The 17,656-nt window shown below is 40.5% G+C and overlaps 1 protein-coding gene and 2 long non-coding RNA genes across 14 annotated transcripts in view; 2 read left to right on the top strand and 1 right to left on the bottom strand.

Annotated features, from left to right (window-relative positions):
* The first annotated feature begins 315 nt into the window (after positions 1-315).
* LOC116269157 lies at positions 316-16,751 on the top strand. 5 transcript variants are annotated; one of them, XR_004176542.1, is made up of 4 exons: positions 316-428; positions 5,559-5,714; positions 9,360-12,174; positions 14,812-16,651. It is a non-coding gene; the product is annotated as an uncharacterized LOC116269157 (long non-coding RNA). The 5 variants fall into 5 exon arrangements; XR_004176543.1 differs by having other exon boundaries at positions 322-428; positions 4,534-5,714; XR_004176545.1 differs by lacking the exon at positions 316-428 and having other exon boundaries at positions 3,842-5,714; positions 14,812-15,959; positions 16,638-16,751.
* The window catches only part of DHRS9 (dehydrogenase/reductase 9), a 38,208-nt gene continuing 20,973 nt past the window's right edge, over positions 422-17,656 (bottom strand). For 3 of the 6 annotated variants that reach the window (XM_017946630.3, XM_009182383.4, XM_021923697.2), the window contains 2 exons: positions 16,681-16,844; positions 12,399-13,023 (listed from right to left, as the gene is read on the bottom strand). In XM_017946630.3, coding sequence (XP_017802119.1) covers positions 12,800-13,023; positions 16,681-16,844 — 388 coding nt within the window. In that variant the 3' untranslated portion in view covers positions 12,399-12,799. Of the gene's footprint in view, positions 3,410-12,398; positions 13,024-16,680; positions 16,845-17,656 lie in introns of those variants that run through there. The other 3 variants (XR_002516139.2, XR_002516140.2, XM_021923699.2) reach the window with 3 other exon arrangements.
* The window catches only part of LOC110740888, a 29,459-nt gene continuing 28,567 nt past the window's right edge, over positions 16,765-17,656 (top strand). For all 3 annotated transcript variants that reach the window (XR_004176547.1, XR_002516141.2, XR_004176546.1), the window contains exon 1: positions 16,765-16,879. This is a non-coding gene — a long non-coding RNA (uncharacterized LOC110740888). The remainder of the gene's footprint in view (positions 16,880-17,656) is intronic.

Genomic DNA, 17,656 nt, shown 5'->3' with positions numbered 1-17,656 from the left:
CATAAGGTCATTGAGAAGATCATATTAGATGATGCATATAGCACATATCTACATAAAATGTATCCAACAAAGGATATACCTTTCTACTGTTATTCATTCACATTTCCTTTCTGTATGAACTTATTTTGGGTTCATAGTGTATCTTTTGCAAGCTTCCTTGGCAATTTACAGAAGTGCAGGTGGTCTTACTTCACTTCCTGCTGAAATGAGAGAGCAATCAGTACTTTAACCATCCAGGGATGAGATGTGGAGATCTTATGCAATCTCTACTTGGCTCTGAAAACAGAAGGCACTTAAGGTCTGCTTGTCACCTAACTTGGAGTCAAATAAAATGCCAAGCATAGGAAACGCCAGTTCTCACAAGGGCAGGCCTCCTATCACATCCCTTTTCCATCAGACTGCTTCTGGGAGCTGAGAGGATCTCCTAGGTAAGGTCCCCCTGGTTTTTTCTTAGTTTGGGTTTAAGTGGAGGCATTGGTAACCAACAGCCATGAGTCAGGTACCACAGTCTTCCTCCGGTGGTGTTTCTTATCATGCCCAGGCTGATTTTACACTAAAAAAAGACCAGGACCTCCTTACTATGTCGCCCTCTTTTTTTAAAAAAATTCACAGTACCTTTGTCACAGTGTTCGGGTTGAGGGTGGTAGCTCAGATTCAAAACCTGACCATGGTATTTCCTGTGGTTTCTATTGCATTTCATTACACTGTGCTAGAAAAGTGCAAGGGGGAAGTGCTGCTGTCATTACCTTGTGGAAAAGCAAGGATTTCTGCAAGTTTATGGTAACACAGAAACAATCAATGCCAGATCCAAGTCAGGCATGGTGGTGCATACCTATAGTCCCAGCTACCTGTGAGCCAAGGTGGCAGGATCACTTAAGCCCAGGAGTTAAAGACCAGCCTGAGCAACATAATGAGACCCTGTCTCTAGAAAATAAAAAAAAATAGAAAATATCAGACCCAAATTCATCAAAGATTTGGTATGTGAACCTGTTCTTTCTCCAAAGTGACTGTGGTAATTATTTTTGATAATAATAGTTTTCATAGTTCAAAACTCTATATTACCAAGTGAATTGACTTCACTGATGAAAGATAAAACTTCTCATGGCTGTGACTTGGATATTGTAAAAACATACAACCACAGAACCAGAAGGGCCCTTAGCAGCATCTGTTGCTGGTGGCTGCCTGTAGGAGTCTGTGTGAAGTAGAGGTCTGTGGTCCCAACTGGTATCCCTTAAGCTCTGAGATGCTGGATAAGTTGCATATCCTATCTGAGCTCTGCTCTTCTTCATAGCCATCTTGCAAGGTTGTTGTGGAAAGACTAAATGAGGTAACCACGCATGCAAAACAGTTAACACCGTTTAATTAACAGTTAGCCGATGAACACACAATTTGTGCTGTTACTGAATAGTTGCTCAACATTTGGTAATAACCATTATCATCATCATTATCATCTTATTTCTACAACTTTACAGGGCTGAGAGTGTCATGCTCTTAGTTCTCTATTCTGGTCAGTCTCTGGGGTCAGCTTTCCTGCTGTGTAACTGAACGCTCTTATCTTTCCCGCAATAGAGGAAGCCCATTTCTTCTTATCCAACTCTTGCTCTGTCCTGAATCTGTCGCAGTATTATTTAAGTCTCCCCACCTTTCAGGGCCTCTATTCCCTTTTCTTTGAAATTACCTGCTGGTAATTTCTTTGAAATTAGAAGGAGGGTTGGCGATCTGAAGGGCCTTGCAACTCTGCCACTACGTATAGTAACATCCTTCTGGTAGCTGAAGGCATTGCCAGGCCAGTTTTCCATCTTGGGCCATTCCTCTGTAGCCACGAGTAGGACTCTCCACAGTGGGTGCTGAGAAAATGGTGATGAATGGATGTTCAGTGCGGTTGTTTTCCCCACAAGTCTCGGATCTCCTCTCTTTCATCATTCTGAGTGTTCTGCTAAGGATCTCTTCTCGTTGCACCTAACTTATACAATAGGGAAGAACAAAAGTCAGAGTGCTCTTGTCCTTGTCTTTGATCTTGGCCAATCCATTCAAATAACAGATCAAAGTGGGGGCCAACTTATAGCTAGGCTCTGCCATGAACCTAAGCTAATTTGAAAAAGTGCCAACCAAATGAATAATACTAATAGCTACAACACATTAAAAGCACTATGCTATATTTGACACGCATTTACCTGTTTAATTCTTGTGACTGTCCAAGGTACACCTACCCCTATTATACAGATAAGAAAACTAAGAGAAATTAAGTAGTCTGCCAATGGTCAAGCCAATGCTAAGAGTAGAGATGGGTCCAGGAGCTTCACCCAAGAGTCTCTGTTCTTGACCACCTATGAAACGCTTCTAGACAGATTTCTCACCACTTTTTAAAGGTATTCATCCAGGAAAGACACTCAGAGATAAGAAGATGGGCTAGATGAACTCCTGAGGAGTGTTTTACTCCATGATGCTGCCAAGCCAATGCCGCAGCCACATCATTGCATGGCTCCATAATGAAGGACCACACACTGTGGGGCTCAAGCAACAGAAATATGTTGTCTCACACTCCTGGAAGCTAGAAGTCAGAAATCAAGGTGTTGGCAGGGTTGGTTCCTTTGAGGGCTGTGAGGGAAGGATCTGTTCCAGGCCTCTGTCCTTGGCTTGTGGATGGCTGTCTTCTCATGCGTCTCTTCACATTATCTTCCCCCTATGTGTCTGCGTCCATATTTCCCTTTTTATAGGGGCATCTGTCATATTGGATTAGGGTCCACACTAATGACCTCATTTTAACTTGATTATCTCTGTAAAGACCCTGTCTCCAAATAAGGTCACATTCTGAGGTAGTGGGGGTTAGGACTCCAACATATATTTTTTTGCTGGGGGGATATATTTCAACCCATAACAGCTCCCCTGTCATTTCAAGGTAATAATCAGTGTGATGACTCCATTTCCCCACAGCAGGGAAGTGGTTTACTTAACAGCGAACTGTCAAGGAGGCTTAGGTTTTAGAATCAGACAGGGCAACTTTGTTAGTGCCTCACTTGCTACTTTTTGCCAATAGTCAAGTAAGTGGATCTCTGGTACTCATTTAAAGAACAGAAAGAACAGGTTTAAGAAATAAATAAAAGGAAAGTTTCAATCAATGTGTTACTTTTCGAAGCCTTGACTGTTAGTGTCATGGAACTGACTCTTAGTGAATCAAACACTCTTCAGGAATTAGATCACGAAAGGGAAGGTCATATTTTCTAACTAGTTGCCTGAAATAATTAATTAACTTCACTTAGAGGAGTAACTTACCTTCAGAATGACTTATTAATGGATTGGTGATTCCACTCGTAAATGCTATTGCATTACACTCTTAAGAATTGCTTACAGTCAATACAATTATCTTCTTTCTTATTTTATCCAGGGTAAATATAATTGCTGCAATAAACTAGGAAACAAGAGTATAGGGAATATTAACTTCAAGATGTCATTAATGAAGGAATAACAGCATCAATATTTAATGACTTCATGTTGTGAAGTTGTCACGACCAAAATGGAGTCACTTGTGTTAAAAAACAAACAAACAAACAAAAAACCCCTCACAAGTGAGCTATGAAGGCTGTGAAGAGAGAGTTCTCATGTTTGCATGACCTGATTTTGAAAAAGTCTATCATAAAATATTCTGCAAAAACCATAACCTTGCACAAAGGCCATCACAACCTTACACAAAAAGTACTTCTGCAAGGACACTGCCCAGGAACTGTCTGCCCAACCTCAGACTGGCACCACCCTTGTTATTGATCTTTGTAGCCAAGGGTAATCATTTCAAAATAATTATGTATCCTTATTTTTTCTTTTAAAACTCTTTGTCTTTTTTTTTTTTTTTTTACCTCCCTGAATGCACTCATAGTTTACTATGGCACATGCATTCCCATTGCAATGCCCTACTCCCAAATAAACATCATTTTCTTTTAGAGAGCCTCTGTGTTTGTTACTCAGTTGACAATATGTTGGTTAAGTCAGGCACTGAAGAAGTAAAATTGATGGAATCATAGCCGTCTATTGCCTAAGGAGGGCAAGATTTGAAAATGATGACTGTGAACATTATTTTTTAGGATTCTTAGTCTTTTGTTCATTAAAATGTGAACATTATAGAGCAAGGTAGAGAAAATGTGGAGTCTAGCTCTGCTACCATTTGTATAAAAAGTATGTGAAAAGGTTATATATACATTGCCTATATATACACGTCTCAGGAAGGACACAGGAGAAAGTACTAGCTAGGGACCAGAGGCCTGGGAAGAGGAAGACTAAGATTTCACTGTATATTCTTTCTGTAGTTTTGTTTGTTCAATTTATACTGGATCTATTGATAACACCTGTTTTAAGAAGTCAGCACATGTTTCTGACAACTGCATACACACACAACTAAACTAGCTATGGATGCCCAGGTTGCAGGTTGCCCCAAGAATGCTTCCAGCCTCCTTTTCCCTGTGCTAATCTTGGGGGCTACTTCTGGGCAAGATCTGAAATTTAGCTTTAGTTCATCTTGATGTATATTCCCTCTCCTTTCAGCAGCCGCCTCCTTTCTCCTCATCAGAAGCTAAGGCGCTTCTTTCAAGTCTTGAAGAAATGAAATTTCAGGCCTCATGAAAACTGGGGCAAGAGACATTTGGCTTGTTGCATCCCAAGGTTTTAGTGATTAGAAAGGCTTAGGCCTCTTTATGCTGGTATGTACCATATTTGGACAAAGCCCTTGTCCAGTCACAGAATCCTCAAATGTCATCCGAGTCAGCAAGTGCAACCCCATATTGCTTGACTCCCTTCTCCGGCATCCCCATTCCAAGAGTGGTCCTTCCTGCGCTTGCCTGCCAATGGCAGCTGCCCTTTGATCAAACTCCTAGTGGTACAAAAATCCCCTCTATGGTGCTGAACTTGACTCTATGTAACTTCCACCCATGACCCTGGCTCTGCCACTCTGTGCTCTCTGATATGTGTTTAATTCCTGTTTTCAGGGAGTCCCCTTTAAGTGGGCTGTACTGTCTTCCCTCAGTCTCTTCCAAGCAAACAAGCCCCCCATCTCCTTCAGCTAACCTGGACTTCAGATAATCTGCTCCCCTGCTGCCCACTCCAAAGTGTCTGTTGCTCTGTAAGTGTAGGGTTCCCAACAGTGAAGGCAAGTTTTACCAGAGCCCTGAGCAGCTGGGTGTAGACATAGCCATTACCAACCTTACTCTATATGTTGTAAATTTAAAATTTAAGAAGACATCAAAGCATGATTTCCTTTTTTTCCTTTTGGAGGTAAGGGGGGAGTAGTTATGTCACATTGTCATATCACATCATTGATTCATTTTGAACTGATTTTTACATAAAATATCTCAATTATTTTCACAATGTGGTTTTGAATCCCATGTTTGCTTTTTTGGAAGCAAAACAGAGCCTTGCACCTTTCCCTGTACCATTTCATCCTGTTAGCCCATGGTTAGAACTCACAGCAGCATTTTAGACCCAGATTCTGTCTTCTCATGTATTCCCCTGGTAAATAAACAAAACCTTGCCTTTGTTTTCATCTAAATCAGTGATAAAAATTCTCCTTGCAGGGACAGAACTGAGATCAGATTCCATTCCACTTTGGAGGTGAAAGAATGGCCAACTGGGAGGGAGTCCAAAGAACATTTGAGTGCTTGGAGGGTTTTCTGACCAGAACACTTGTTTATTTCATTCAGAATGAGCATTGACATTTGAAAAGCATGAAGGTAACTGTATGTATTTCTGTTCATGAAAAAAGCCTAATTTCTTAAAAGGGTGTTTGCAGCAGGGGTTGGAGAGAGTGGAAGGAACGTGGGAAGAGCCTGCACACACTGTCCATCATTTCTCTCAAGGTCTGAAGGCATGGGGAAAGTGCTTGGGAACGACTGGCCAGGAGGCTTGACTTCTGCATTTAGCGTTTCTCATTTACAGTGGCTCCAGAGTTCAGAAAGAACTTTAATGAATAATTTTGGCTTTTAAAATCCATTGTCTAATTGTGCTTTCTTGTATATTTATTTTTGGGAACGCGCATTTTATCAAGAGGGAATTTAGAAATCTTAGATTACTAGAGATGAAATAATCTTGAATTTTAGAATCTTCATTTGTAAAATGGGACAATAAATGCACCTGTTGTGTAAAAGTTGTAAAGACTTCATGAGAAAGTGCATAGATAGCATTCTGGGTAGATTCTGGCTCATTTTAAAGGCTCAGTGAATCTGAATCATTATCATCATGATGACAGCAGAAACAATAGCCATTTCTCCCCTCAACCACACTGAGAAATTTTGGGTGAAAAATTATAAAGAATGTTCTAGTAACTAAAGCTAATAATCAACAGGGTAATTAGAAGGTGGTGACCTCCCATTCTTTCGTGGTATTGGAGCAGAAACTTGTCATCTTGCGAATGTTCTTAGTGGAAGTGTCTCTGTGAGACAGATTATGAGCTCTATGACCTCTTCCAGCCAAATGAGAAAGTCCAGCCACTTACTGGTATTTTTTTTTTTTTTTTGATTGCAGTGTGGTAGTGCCAGGAGGTCCTGATCTCATTCCAGCTAAGGTCCCCTCATTTCTCTCATTAGTGTTCCCAGGGCTGGCCCTAGCCACAAGGACCAGCATAGTTTGTCCCACTATTTGTTGAAAAAAATACAGCCATCTGGCAACATAGTGTCTGTGGGACCCCAGACTTCTGCTCTTTTTCTTTTGTCTCATCCTAAAAGCTGGAAGATGGGAAGTGTTGACCTTGGGTCAGAACAGTTGGTCTAAGTAAGGCCTTTATTGAAATTAGCAAAAAGTGATTGCAAATAAATTCCTGAAACAACTAACAACAACAACAAATGGACAAAATCCATAACAACAAAAAGAGAAAGAAGATCAAAAAAGAAAAAAAGAAAGAAAGAAAATCCAGAAATCTAGTTAGAAAACTTTAAGGATCTAGGGAATGATGTTTAAGTGCCTTTATTATTTCATAAAATGAGTGGGAAAATTTTGAAAATAATATATAGGAAAACTAAAAAGGGTATATCTTTGTATATTGCTCAAAATCATGCATCACTCTTTATGCATAATTGATTATTGGCCAGGTAAGACTAATGCTAGATTGATTTAATAAGTCTTGGTTTTTGTTGAACCAGAATCAAAGTTTAGGGAAATACTGTCTAAGACTCAAATTCTTTTTTTAAGTGCCCGCCACCATGCATGGCTAATTTTTGTACTTTTGGTAAAGACAGAGTTTGCCATGTTGGCCAGGCTGGCCTCAAACTCCTGACCTCAGGTGATCCACCTGCCCCGGCTTCCCAAAGTGCTGGGATTACAGGCGTGAGCCACCGTGCCTGGCCTCAAATCCTTTTTAATAATATATCATGGTGGTTCTGAGCACAGGCTCCAAGATCAAGCTGCCTGGGCTTGAACCCTGGCCCACATTCACTAGCAGTGTAACCTTGAGCAAGTTGCTCGTCTCTCTGTGATTTCACTTCTCCATCTCTAACAAACACATATAAGTGAGATATGATTAGGGTTACGTGAAATCATTCATGTAATAGACAGTAAAGTGTATTAAAAATCTGACCTATACTTAAGTATTAAGCAATCATTATGACTATTTAACCTATTATGCCCATGGCAAGCCAGGTTGTTTGGATTACCTGGTTCCTAATTCAGGCGTCAACATTAATTGGGTGGCATTATACTCAAGTTACGGTTGCCATACCTAGGAGGAAAAAACAGACCCAGAAGACTGTAAGTAAATATTTTACCTACATTTGGGGATAGATGGTTTTTGCCCAGAACATACACTATGTATTCATAGCAGAATCCTTTCTGTTTCCAGTTTCTCAAAAGGAAGTAAAATGGAACACTTCAGGAGAGTTGTTAGTTGTAGAAAGACAGAACGCTCTATTGCCTTCACCTGAACTATTCTAGGCTGGATTGCTATTTCTAGGGACTAATCAGGCAAGAACTATGATCTTGTTCCTGCTTGAGCAGGTGTCATATGCAAGAAAGAAAACAGAAGGAAAAAAAAAGAAAGATGCTTGGAAACGCTACTAAACCAGAATCTGTACTAAAGCTCTGTCTGCATTAGTACCTCATCTACTAGGATGGAAATTACTCATATTTTCTTTTTAAAAAATGAAGTGCAGAGTTGAGGAAGATTTTTAGCATTAGGAATATCAAATTATCTTACATTTCAACCTGCAAAGACTCACAAAACTCCTGGTCAGCTATGTCCTTATAAACTGTGGCTTAGATTGAGTTGTCATGAATTTAAAAATGTTTTTCATTTTGAGAATGTTTAGCTATTTCCTCCACATTGATGGGACTGTGATCTCTTGTGTTCTTGAGAACTACTGGGACTAATAATGTGCAAAAGAGCCAAAATTAATCATTTGTTAAATAAGTTTCCTGGAAATTTTTCTCATTAACTATTGGTCAGGGTGAAATGCTGGTCATTAAGTATCGGTCTACCCTAAGATAACAGAAGTTATAGAGTTTCTGGAGAGATTTTAACTAGAAGAGATTCTCTTCAGGCTGGATGGCTTAGACATGTCCTGCCTGTAAGCAGAGAAATGGACTCAATGATCCCTGATGATCTTTTTGCTCTGTGCCTACTGGGCCCAGGATGGCTTGGCATGGAGGCAGGCTCCTTTGCAATAGGTGGTGGGAAATCACTATAGTAACACTGCTCAGTGTCAGGGGAGGCTGAGAGCAGAGCCAGAGCTGGGAGCCTTCAGGAAGACCTGAAAGGCTCAAGGAAGTTATGAGACTTTGACTGAACTGACACACTGACAGCACAACAAATGGGATCAGCAGGCTTGATCTTTTTGTGAAAACTTACTTATTTTTAATTGTTTTAGAGACAGAGTTTTGCTTTGTTGCCCAGGTTGGACTATAGTGGTGCAATCATAGCTCATTGCAGACTCAAACTCCTGGGCTCAAGCCATCCTCTTGCTTCAGACTCCCGAGTAGCTAGGACTACAGGCACATGCCAACATGCCTGACTAATTTTTAGTTTTTAAATTTGTTTTTGTAGAGATGGGGCCTCCCTTTGTTGTCCAGGCTGCTCTGGAAATGATCCTCCTGTACTGGCCCCCCACCCAAAGTGTTGGGATTATAGTTGTGAGCCACTGCACCTGACCAGCTTGATCTTGAGTAATAAATTGACCCTTAGTTAGAAAGGCTAATATAGACTAATTTTTGTGTTCATTCAACAAATACTTATTGAACATTTATCTGTGTGCCAGCGATGTCCAAAGTAAGGGGATACTTATTAAGCAAAGCATCTTTATTAAGCAAAGCATCATTATTCCTGATTTCGTGAGCTTATGATATGATACAAGAGACCTGTATTAACTAACCATATGCATATACAATTACAGACTGTGATGAGATTCCTGAAGAAAATTACAGGGCACAGTGAGAGTGTACAAGATGGGAACCTAACTGAATAAAGAGGTGGTGGTCAGAATTTGAAATTGTGTGGGCTTCCCTGAGGACGTGGTTGAGATCTGTAGGACAAAGAAACTAGAAAACCAGGTAAGATGGAACTTTCCAGGGAGAAGCAGAGGAAAGGTCCTGAGGTGGCCAGGTATAGAGAATAGTGCTATAAAATGAGGCTAATGAGGAGTATGGGGGCAGCAGGGTTCACAAAAGCATTTTAGTCTTTAGCCAAAGTGCAACGGGAACACGTTGAAGATTTTAAGAAAGCAACAACAGAAGGAGCAGAATGATTAGATACTAATTTTGAGCAATTCTGACTGCAATGAGGAGAAATCACTGATGGTGCACAAGGTGGATATGCTGTAGTAGAAACAAGAGATGGTAGCTTGAACAGGTGATCGCACTGGAGATGAAGAGAGGTATTCAGACTCCAGATCCCTATGGAGATTAAATTGACAGTAGTTGGTACTGGACTGGGAAAATGTCTGTGGGGTGGGGAAGATGAAACTCCAGATTTGAATATATTGTGGCTGCCCAGATGAAGGACACAGTTGGATTTTTGGATCAGATCAGAGGGAGGGTTTGGGAGGTTCTCTTGGTCTCTCCAAACTAAGTGAGGAAGAATCCTTCAAGCTAGATGTGGTGGAGGACAACACCTCTGTTCATCTTGGCCGTGCATTCCTGGAGAAGGTCCTCTAAGGCTTCCTGAGTATTGGCCTTAGCCTTGGATTATTTCCAAAAGGCTCTATGGAGGAAGGCCTCACATCCATCACGTTCCTTATTACAGGCCAGTACTTAGAAGAACGTCCATCATCGTCAAAATATGTTTCCTCAAATATTTACAGATAAAACTTTGATAGGTATTTCCCCCAAAAGAACAGATAATTAGAAGCGATTATGGTAAGATGGAGAGAAGTCTAGGAACTCCATGCCCAAGATGCCTGACATAGTGACCGTCTGATATCCTCATCCCTCCATTGCTCCCTACCACACGGGTCTTGTGCCTCTATAGAGACTTACGCCTCTATGCCCCCAACACCCCACCTTCTCGTGTATTTTAAACACCTTTAAAAATTGCTTAGGTGAATATATTTGGTATTATTTTGGAATAATATCACGCCTGATGACAATTAAGGAGAGACTTTTTTGGTTGGATGAAACAGGGAGTTACCAAATTGTAGCTACTAGAAGGAATAAACAAAGAACTCAGGTCTAGGCAAAACAAAAGAAAGAACACAGGTAGGTAGGCCCAGGAATATGACTGAAATTGTTAGAAGTTTGGCAAAGAAAGTTCCTTCAGATTCAAAGTATCTTGGCAGCCCTGGGAGGTCTGGAAAGTCAGGGAGCAGCTTGTCAAGAATTCTAAAGCAGTGAAATGAAGCCAAGATGTGAATTCAAGGCAAGGGGGGTCCCAGTAAACAACATTGGTGAACTTTAGCTCCAAGGATGGACTGTGGAGTGGTTAACTGCAACAAGAAGAAACCAGAGATCTACAAGTGAGCTGTCTCTGGGGCTAGGTCCAAGGTGGGGATGACCTCACAGGCAGGCAGGTTAGCTAACTTTGCCCGAGAATTCTTCCATCTCATTCTTGCTGTGATTTTTTTTTTCATTTTGATGCAAAAAGGATGAGTATATACTTCTTCAAAATTACAAAATGTATATACAAGTGGATTGACACCATTTGTAATTTGATTTTTCAGTCACCAATATGTTGTAAAGTTGAAAGCAGAAAATTATCTGATAAGCCGATATTTCTAGAAAGGTGATTAAAAATGAGTAGAATTACTAATACCTTCAAATGGACATGGTTTCAAGCAGCAGATATTAAATATTTTTTCTTTTTTCTTTCTTTTTGAGACAAGGTCTTGCTCTGTCTTCCAGACCAGAGTGCAGTGGCATGATCACAGCTCAGTGCAGCCTCAACCTCCTGGCTCAAGTGATCCTCCTGCCTCAGCCTCCCAAGTAACTGGGACTACGGATGTATGCTACCATGCCAAGCTAACGTTTTAGTTTTTGTAGAGACAAGATCTCACTATATTGCCCAAGCTGGTTTTGAACTCCTGGGCTCAAGCGATCCTTCTGCCTTGACCTGCTGGGATTATAGGTGGACTTTCTTCGCAATATGTTAAGCGTGTGTGTATATGCGTGTGTGTGTGTGCGCGCACATGTGCACACTTGCACATGTACATTAGCTAATTTCTCTGACTCTTTACACTGTATTATTATGCAAAAAATGTTGCATTCTGCCACTGAAGACTTCTTGTAAATATTCTACAAACGTTTGCGAGCAGTATTGGCTGCTGGAATCGGGAAACGTCTGTTTAGAGAACTCTTTCTTTTGGATGGGGTGTGGGCCCAGGGTCAATTCAGTGTAGAAACATGAATACAAACAAGATGCAGATCTAATCCCACTGTAACTGTAGGCTAAAGAGAGTCTTTTTATTTAGCTCTATTTCTTCATGGGGCTTCAAAGACACCTCAAATGCAGGATTTCCAGCCATCTCAGGTGTAAGTTGTGCCACCTGGTCTGGGTCTTGTTACTTTTACAATCATCAGAATAAACTAACCAGAAGAAAAATGTGACATTTTTCTTCTTTTGGAATGATTAGTTACTATGTCATTACATCTTTCCACCAGAAAACTGTGTGCATCAATGTTCTTAGTGGCCTTGAATAGGATGTTCATCCTCCATAGCTCTCTCTGGGAAGGCTCGTCTGAGTGTTGGGGAGTCTCTCTTCATATATACATATTTAGGTATGTATTCTTTTTTGCAGTCCTCTTGTCCTTTTCCTATCTTTTTCTTTCCTTCTATTTGCAGTTCTATCTCATGTTTTACTGCTGCTCTTAGCTTATACCACTGTCACACAATGCTTGATCCCTCTTCCTTTTCCTGTCCTTTTCAAAGCTTATCAGAACTGAGCTTCAGTCCTTCAGAGTCATCCTCAGCAAGGTAACAAAACATGTCTATCCACTCATGAAAATGTTTGATTTATCTTTTAATATTTAGATAAGAGACGATACTTAACATTCACAAGTTATTCTAAATGCTGGGGACCATAAGCACAGGGTAGGCCACGGTGAAGATCATTTGGAATGGGCAAGTCTTTCAATTTCCCTTACATCATACCAAGCAGGCAAAGCCTAAATACAGGGCAGGACCTGCCTGTGTGATGTACCATTCCAGCCCTCCTTTTCAAAGAAAACTTGAGCAGGGACCCTAGGATACCACCAACAATGGTGGGACTCCCTTTTGTAATCCAAATAAGTAGGATCTAAATGAGTCCAGGTTGGAGCAGATAAAGAATGGGGTTGAAAAGGAGATGTGCTCTTGAAATCGGCCAATCTCATAGCCTGGAGCAGGCACCCGTGGTTAGCTGAGTCACACTGCCTTGGGATTAGCCAGCTCTGTTTTCTGTTTCAACAACAAAAAGTCTTGCAAAACTGCTGGCATGTGAGACAGAGGTATCCAGAAAATTTTGGCATCTTTTCCAGCAGCATAATGAGTCTTAGGGAAGAGACTTGTTAGAGCGTGGTCCATGCACTCTACTACCGGGGAGAGGTCCATGTTTGCATAGGATTTATTGCCTTTCAGTTTGTCTAGACCTAAAAAGAGACAAAAGCACATTTACTCTTTGGAAGAAGGGGAAAGCAGAGTGGAAGTCTAGGGTGCAAAGGGGAGGATGGATACAAGGGGATTTTTTCTGAATTGTCTGTTATAATGGAAGCTCATTTTGAGGATTTACTATCTATTCCTCAGAAAAGGATACTACAATGCTTTCTTTAGACCGGCGGCTCTTGAGATTGGGTGGGCAGCAGAATCTTCTAGAGAGCTCAGTAAAACTCATGTTTCTGGGTTCCACCTCCAGAGTTTCTGACTGAGGTATGAGGTGGGGCCCAAGAATGTGCATTTCTAACAAATTTCAAGATGATGCTGATGCTGCTGGTCCAGGGATCAAACTTTGAGAGCCAGTGCTTTAGAGCAATGAGCAAATGATACTTCATAAAGCCCATGAGGCCCCTAAGCCTAGAAAGTTGTATGTTTGATTTCTAATTTGTTTTAGGGGATTATGTATCTAGAGAAAATGTGGATTGCACATGTGCTTGTGCATGTATGTGCATGCATGTGTGGATGTCAGTACGCAATTGTATACCACAGGCTTCTATAATCTGTAAATAAAGAGAGAATCATCCCAAATGTACCGACTCAGAAAGCTACAAGGATCCCAGTTCTCATGCAAATGAAATGTTTGAATAACGAATGAAGGTACCTTTACAGAGGCAGGTTTTTTTACAAGGGATTAGTGGTGGTTTAGAACCCTAGTCTTTTGAACACATAGTATTGGGAAAACAGTATATCTACATGCAGAAGAATGAAACTAGATCTTACACCATATAAAAAAAATCAACTCAAAATGGATTGAAGACTTAAACAGAAGACCTGAAATTATAAAACTGCTAAAAGAGGCCTGGCATGGTGGCTCACACCTGTAATTACAGCAGTTTTGGAGGCTGAGGTGGGAAGATCACTTGATCCCAGGGAATTCAAGACTATCTTGGGAACCATAGTGAGACCTCTCTCTATTGAAAACAAACAAACAAAAACTACTAGAAGAAAACATAAAGGAAATACTTCTTGACATTGGTCTGGGCAATGATTTCTTTGGATATGACCCCAAAAGCACAAAAGTAAACAAACACAAAACTAGATAAGTGGGATTATATCCAACTAAAAAACTTCTGCACAGCAAAGGAAACAGTTAAAAGAGTGAAGAGACAACATATAGAATGGGAAATATATTTGCAAACTTTATATCTTATACACAGTTAATATTCAAAATATAGAAGAAACTCAAATAACTCAACAGCAAGAAAAGAAATAATCTGATTAAAAAATGGAAAGAGAATCTGAATAGACTTTTCTCAAAAGAAGATACAAATGGTCAACAGGTATATGAAAAAAAATGTTTGTCATCACTAACCATCACAGAAATGCAAATTAAAACCACATGAGATATCACCTCACATTTGTTAGAATGGCTATTATCAAAAGACAAAAGATAACAAGTATTGACAAGGGCAGGGAGAAAAAAGAACTCTTGTATACTGTTGGTGAGAATGTAAATTAGTACAGCCATTATGGAAAATGGCACAGAGATTTCCCCCTCAAATTCAAAGTAGAGCTATCATACGATTCTCACATACTTTTAAAACATACCTGAGTTGTGTCTTCTCAAGGGAAAGTCTATGAAGTTAGATCTTTCTTTCAACTTCAGGTCCCACTGGCCACAAGTTGTTCAAAGAACCTGACAAGTCTTAGTGGCTATTTTAAACTCCTACTATCCCAGCTCAGGAAATTAAGAAAAGATGACCTTAAATTTGTGGTCACTTTAGGACTGTGCCTTTGGCTCATCTCCAAGTCCTGACTTGAAAACTCTAATAAGGACAACCAGTCCGAAACTGAGCTCAACGGCTTTTGGTATTTCTGAGACAGAACACAAGAACCAGGAACCAAGCCAAAAATAATTGGAGTTGGAAGTCAGTGATATATTTAAAGGTATTTAAAAAGTATCGGTGTCAATATCAAACAGAGAAAGCTCTTTTAAATGAGGGGTTTTGTTTATGAAGTATTAAGTTCAGGCTTAGATGGAACCTACATAGAACCTTCAGAGTCAGGAACTGAAAAGTAGAGCATTTGATGGCAGTGGTTCTAAACCTATAGTGACATGTCAGCACTAAGACGTTTTAAGACCAGACATTTCAGTTGATATATAGATAATGTGTGTACCTCTGTGTGTGTGTGCACGTGTGTGTGTGTGTGTGTGTGTGTGTGTGTGGTGTCTGGGGTAGTGGTGGTTGGAGGAGTCAGTCATTTTAAAAACCTCTCCAGGGGGGTCTGACTTGGCTTTTGGTTCTGCCTTGAAAACTGCTGACCATGAACCTCGCCACAGTTGACTGTCTTACCAAGTCCACTGATCAAGAGGCATGGGCACAGTTTGGAGGAATAGAACTACACATAGTTAGGTGGAACCCTGCTCAACTCAAAGCAGGAGCTCAGTAAGTATTTGAGGAATATCAAGTAAACTTTAACTGACCCAAGAAGTTTGTGGTGGAAGGGAAGGCCTGATAACAGGAATGTGACCAAAGTCCTTAATGCCTTGTTCACATTATAGTGCTATGGCCAAGCATAAATGGCAGGGTCAGGCTGCCTGGGTCCAAATCTAGCTCTTCCACTTACTTGTGGTAAAATTTTGGTAAGTTACTTCTCTATGCCTCTATTTCTATAAAATGAAGATGATAATAGAGTTTTTGGGGGGATTTTAAATGAATGTCCATGTCAAGCACTTAGAATGGTGACAAGTACGTAGTAAATATTTACTATTTGTTAGCCATCATTATGCCATCTTCATTATTATTTTCCCATCACTGACTCAATCTCTGACTTATTCTCCCATCTCCGACTCAATCTCTTGACCAAGAAGGCTCCTGGTGTCTTCCGTCTCCTCCTCCATGTGTTCCTGCTCCAGACAGTTTACACCCAAGTAATTATTTCCTGTCCTTTGGGTCTCATTCAAACCTGACCTGCCCCATTAGGGTTTCTTAACCAGCAATGCTCTTTTCCTGGTCTGAATTCCCTGGGGAATTAGAAACCACACCATCTAGCACCATTTCTGGGCTGTTAGATTACACCTAAGAAGTAAAGGATCAATTTTATTGTGTGCTACATTGTTTCATTGTTTTACATTCTCACTTGGTTACTTCTTGTTGTCAACTAGATTGTAAACCAGTTAAAGGTCAGAGGCTGAACCTTCTGTATCTTTTGTAACCACCATAAATCCTTAAACAATGCCAAGTGTACAGCTGGTGCTTGACGAAAAGAGGAGGTATGGCAAAGGTGAAGACCGTGGGCTGGAGTCACCTGCCTGGGCTCAGGTCCAGGTATGACTAGGAGGTGCTGTGTAATCTTGGGCAGGACATTTCACTTTCCCAAGCCTCTGCTCATTACTCTAATAGTTTTTGAGGAGTAAATGATATAATTCATAAGACACTTAGCAGATAGCTTGGCAGTTTGTAGTTGCTCAGTAAATGTTTATAAACAGAAACAAGAGATGACACTGCAATTAATAGGTGATCCCTGATCCATGGTTAAGATCCTTATTGGGGTATTACTCAGAACCTTGTTATTTCATCTGTGTTTGAATCTCCTTCATGCTGTTCAGGACAAAGAATTTCAGAGGACACTGGCACCACCCAGAAACTCACTTTTTTCAATGTAACCTTCTCCATATTGTTTTTTGATGTCTGGAGACAGCTGCTCCCAAATGGCGAGTTTTTTTTCAGTTGCCTTTACTGGATCTGCCAAGTTTGTTTTGAACAATCCTGGTTCAATACATGAGACGTGCACACCAAAAGCTTTCATGTCCCGTCTGTGAAAAGAACCCATTGAAGATGTTTAATCCAGGTTTGTTTAGAAAATATTTGCTATTTGAGTGACTATTTTCTCATGAATCTTTTCATGGAATCACAGATTTGGGTACATTTGAAAGAAATACCTTATTCTCCCTCCCTTTCATTTTCCAAGTGAGGAAACTGAGGTTTAGAGTGGTGAAGTGAGGACTAGTTAACAGCAGGATAGGAAAGGGATCTGGGTGGACACCACCCACAGTCCACTGTTGTTCTTCCTAGAGTGTTCTTCACGCTCTCATCATTGACTTAGTGGACATTCAGGTTATGAACAGATTTCTTATCAGTACTTATGGTGAAATGAACTAATGATAGCCTGGACGGACAAGTTCACCTCCATTCTAGCAACATAAGGAGACTGCAGCACAAATGAAGATGTGCTGAAGGACACAATACAATAATCCCTGATGTCACTAACCTGCTCCCTATTCTGTTGAGCATGCTTTTTTCTTTTTCTTTTTCTTTTTTTTTAATCATGCTGCAGCAGAAAACCAAAAGCCTACTCATTCCCTAGGCATCTAGGTTTTACAGGAATCATGGTGCCCCTTTCTTTAAAGCAAACCAATATACAGATGCTCCTCGACTTCAGATGGGGTCACATCCTCATAAACTCATTGTAAGTTGAAAATATCCTATGTCAAAAAATGCATTTAATATACCTAACCTGCCGAACATCATGGCTTAGCCTAGCCTACGTTAACATCCTCAGAACACTGACATTGGCCCACAGTGGGGGGAAGGGAAATCATCTGGCCACACAGTGCCCTGCAGGATA

Source organism: Papio anubis, chromosome 10 (genome assembly GCF_008728515.1).
Source record: "Papio anubis isolate 15944 chromosome 10, Panubis1.0, whole genome shotgun sequence".
Classification (NCBI taxonomy): Eukaryota; Metazoa; Chordata; class Mammalia; order Primates; family Cercopithecidae; genus Papio; species Papio anubis.
The sequence above is the reverse complement of the archived record's forward strand: the minus strand, read 5'-3'. Positions and strand labels throughout refer to the sequence as shown.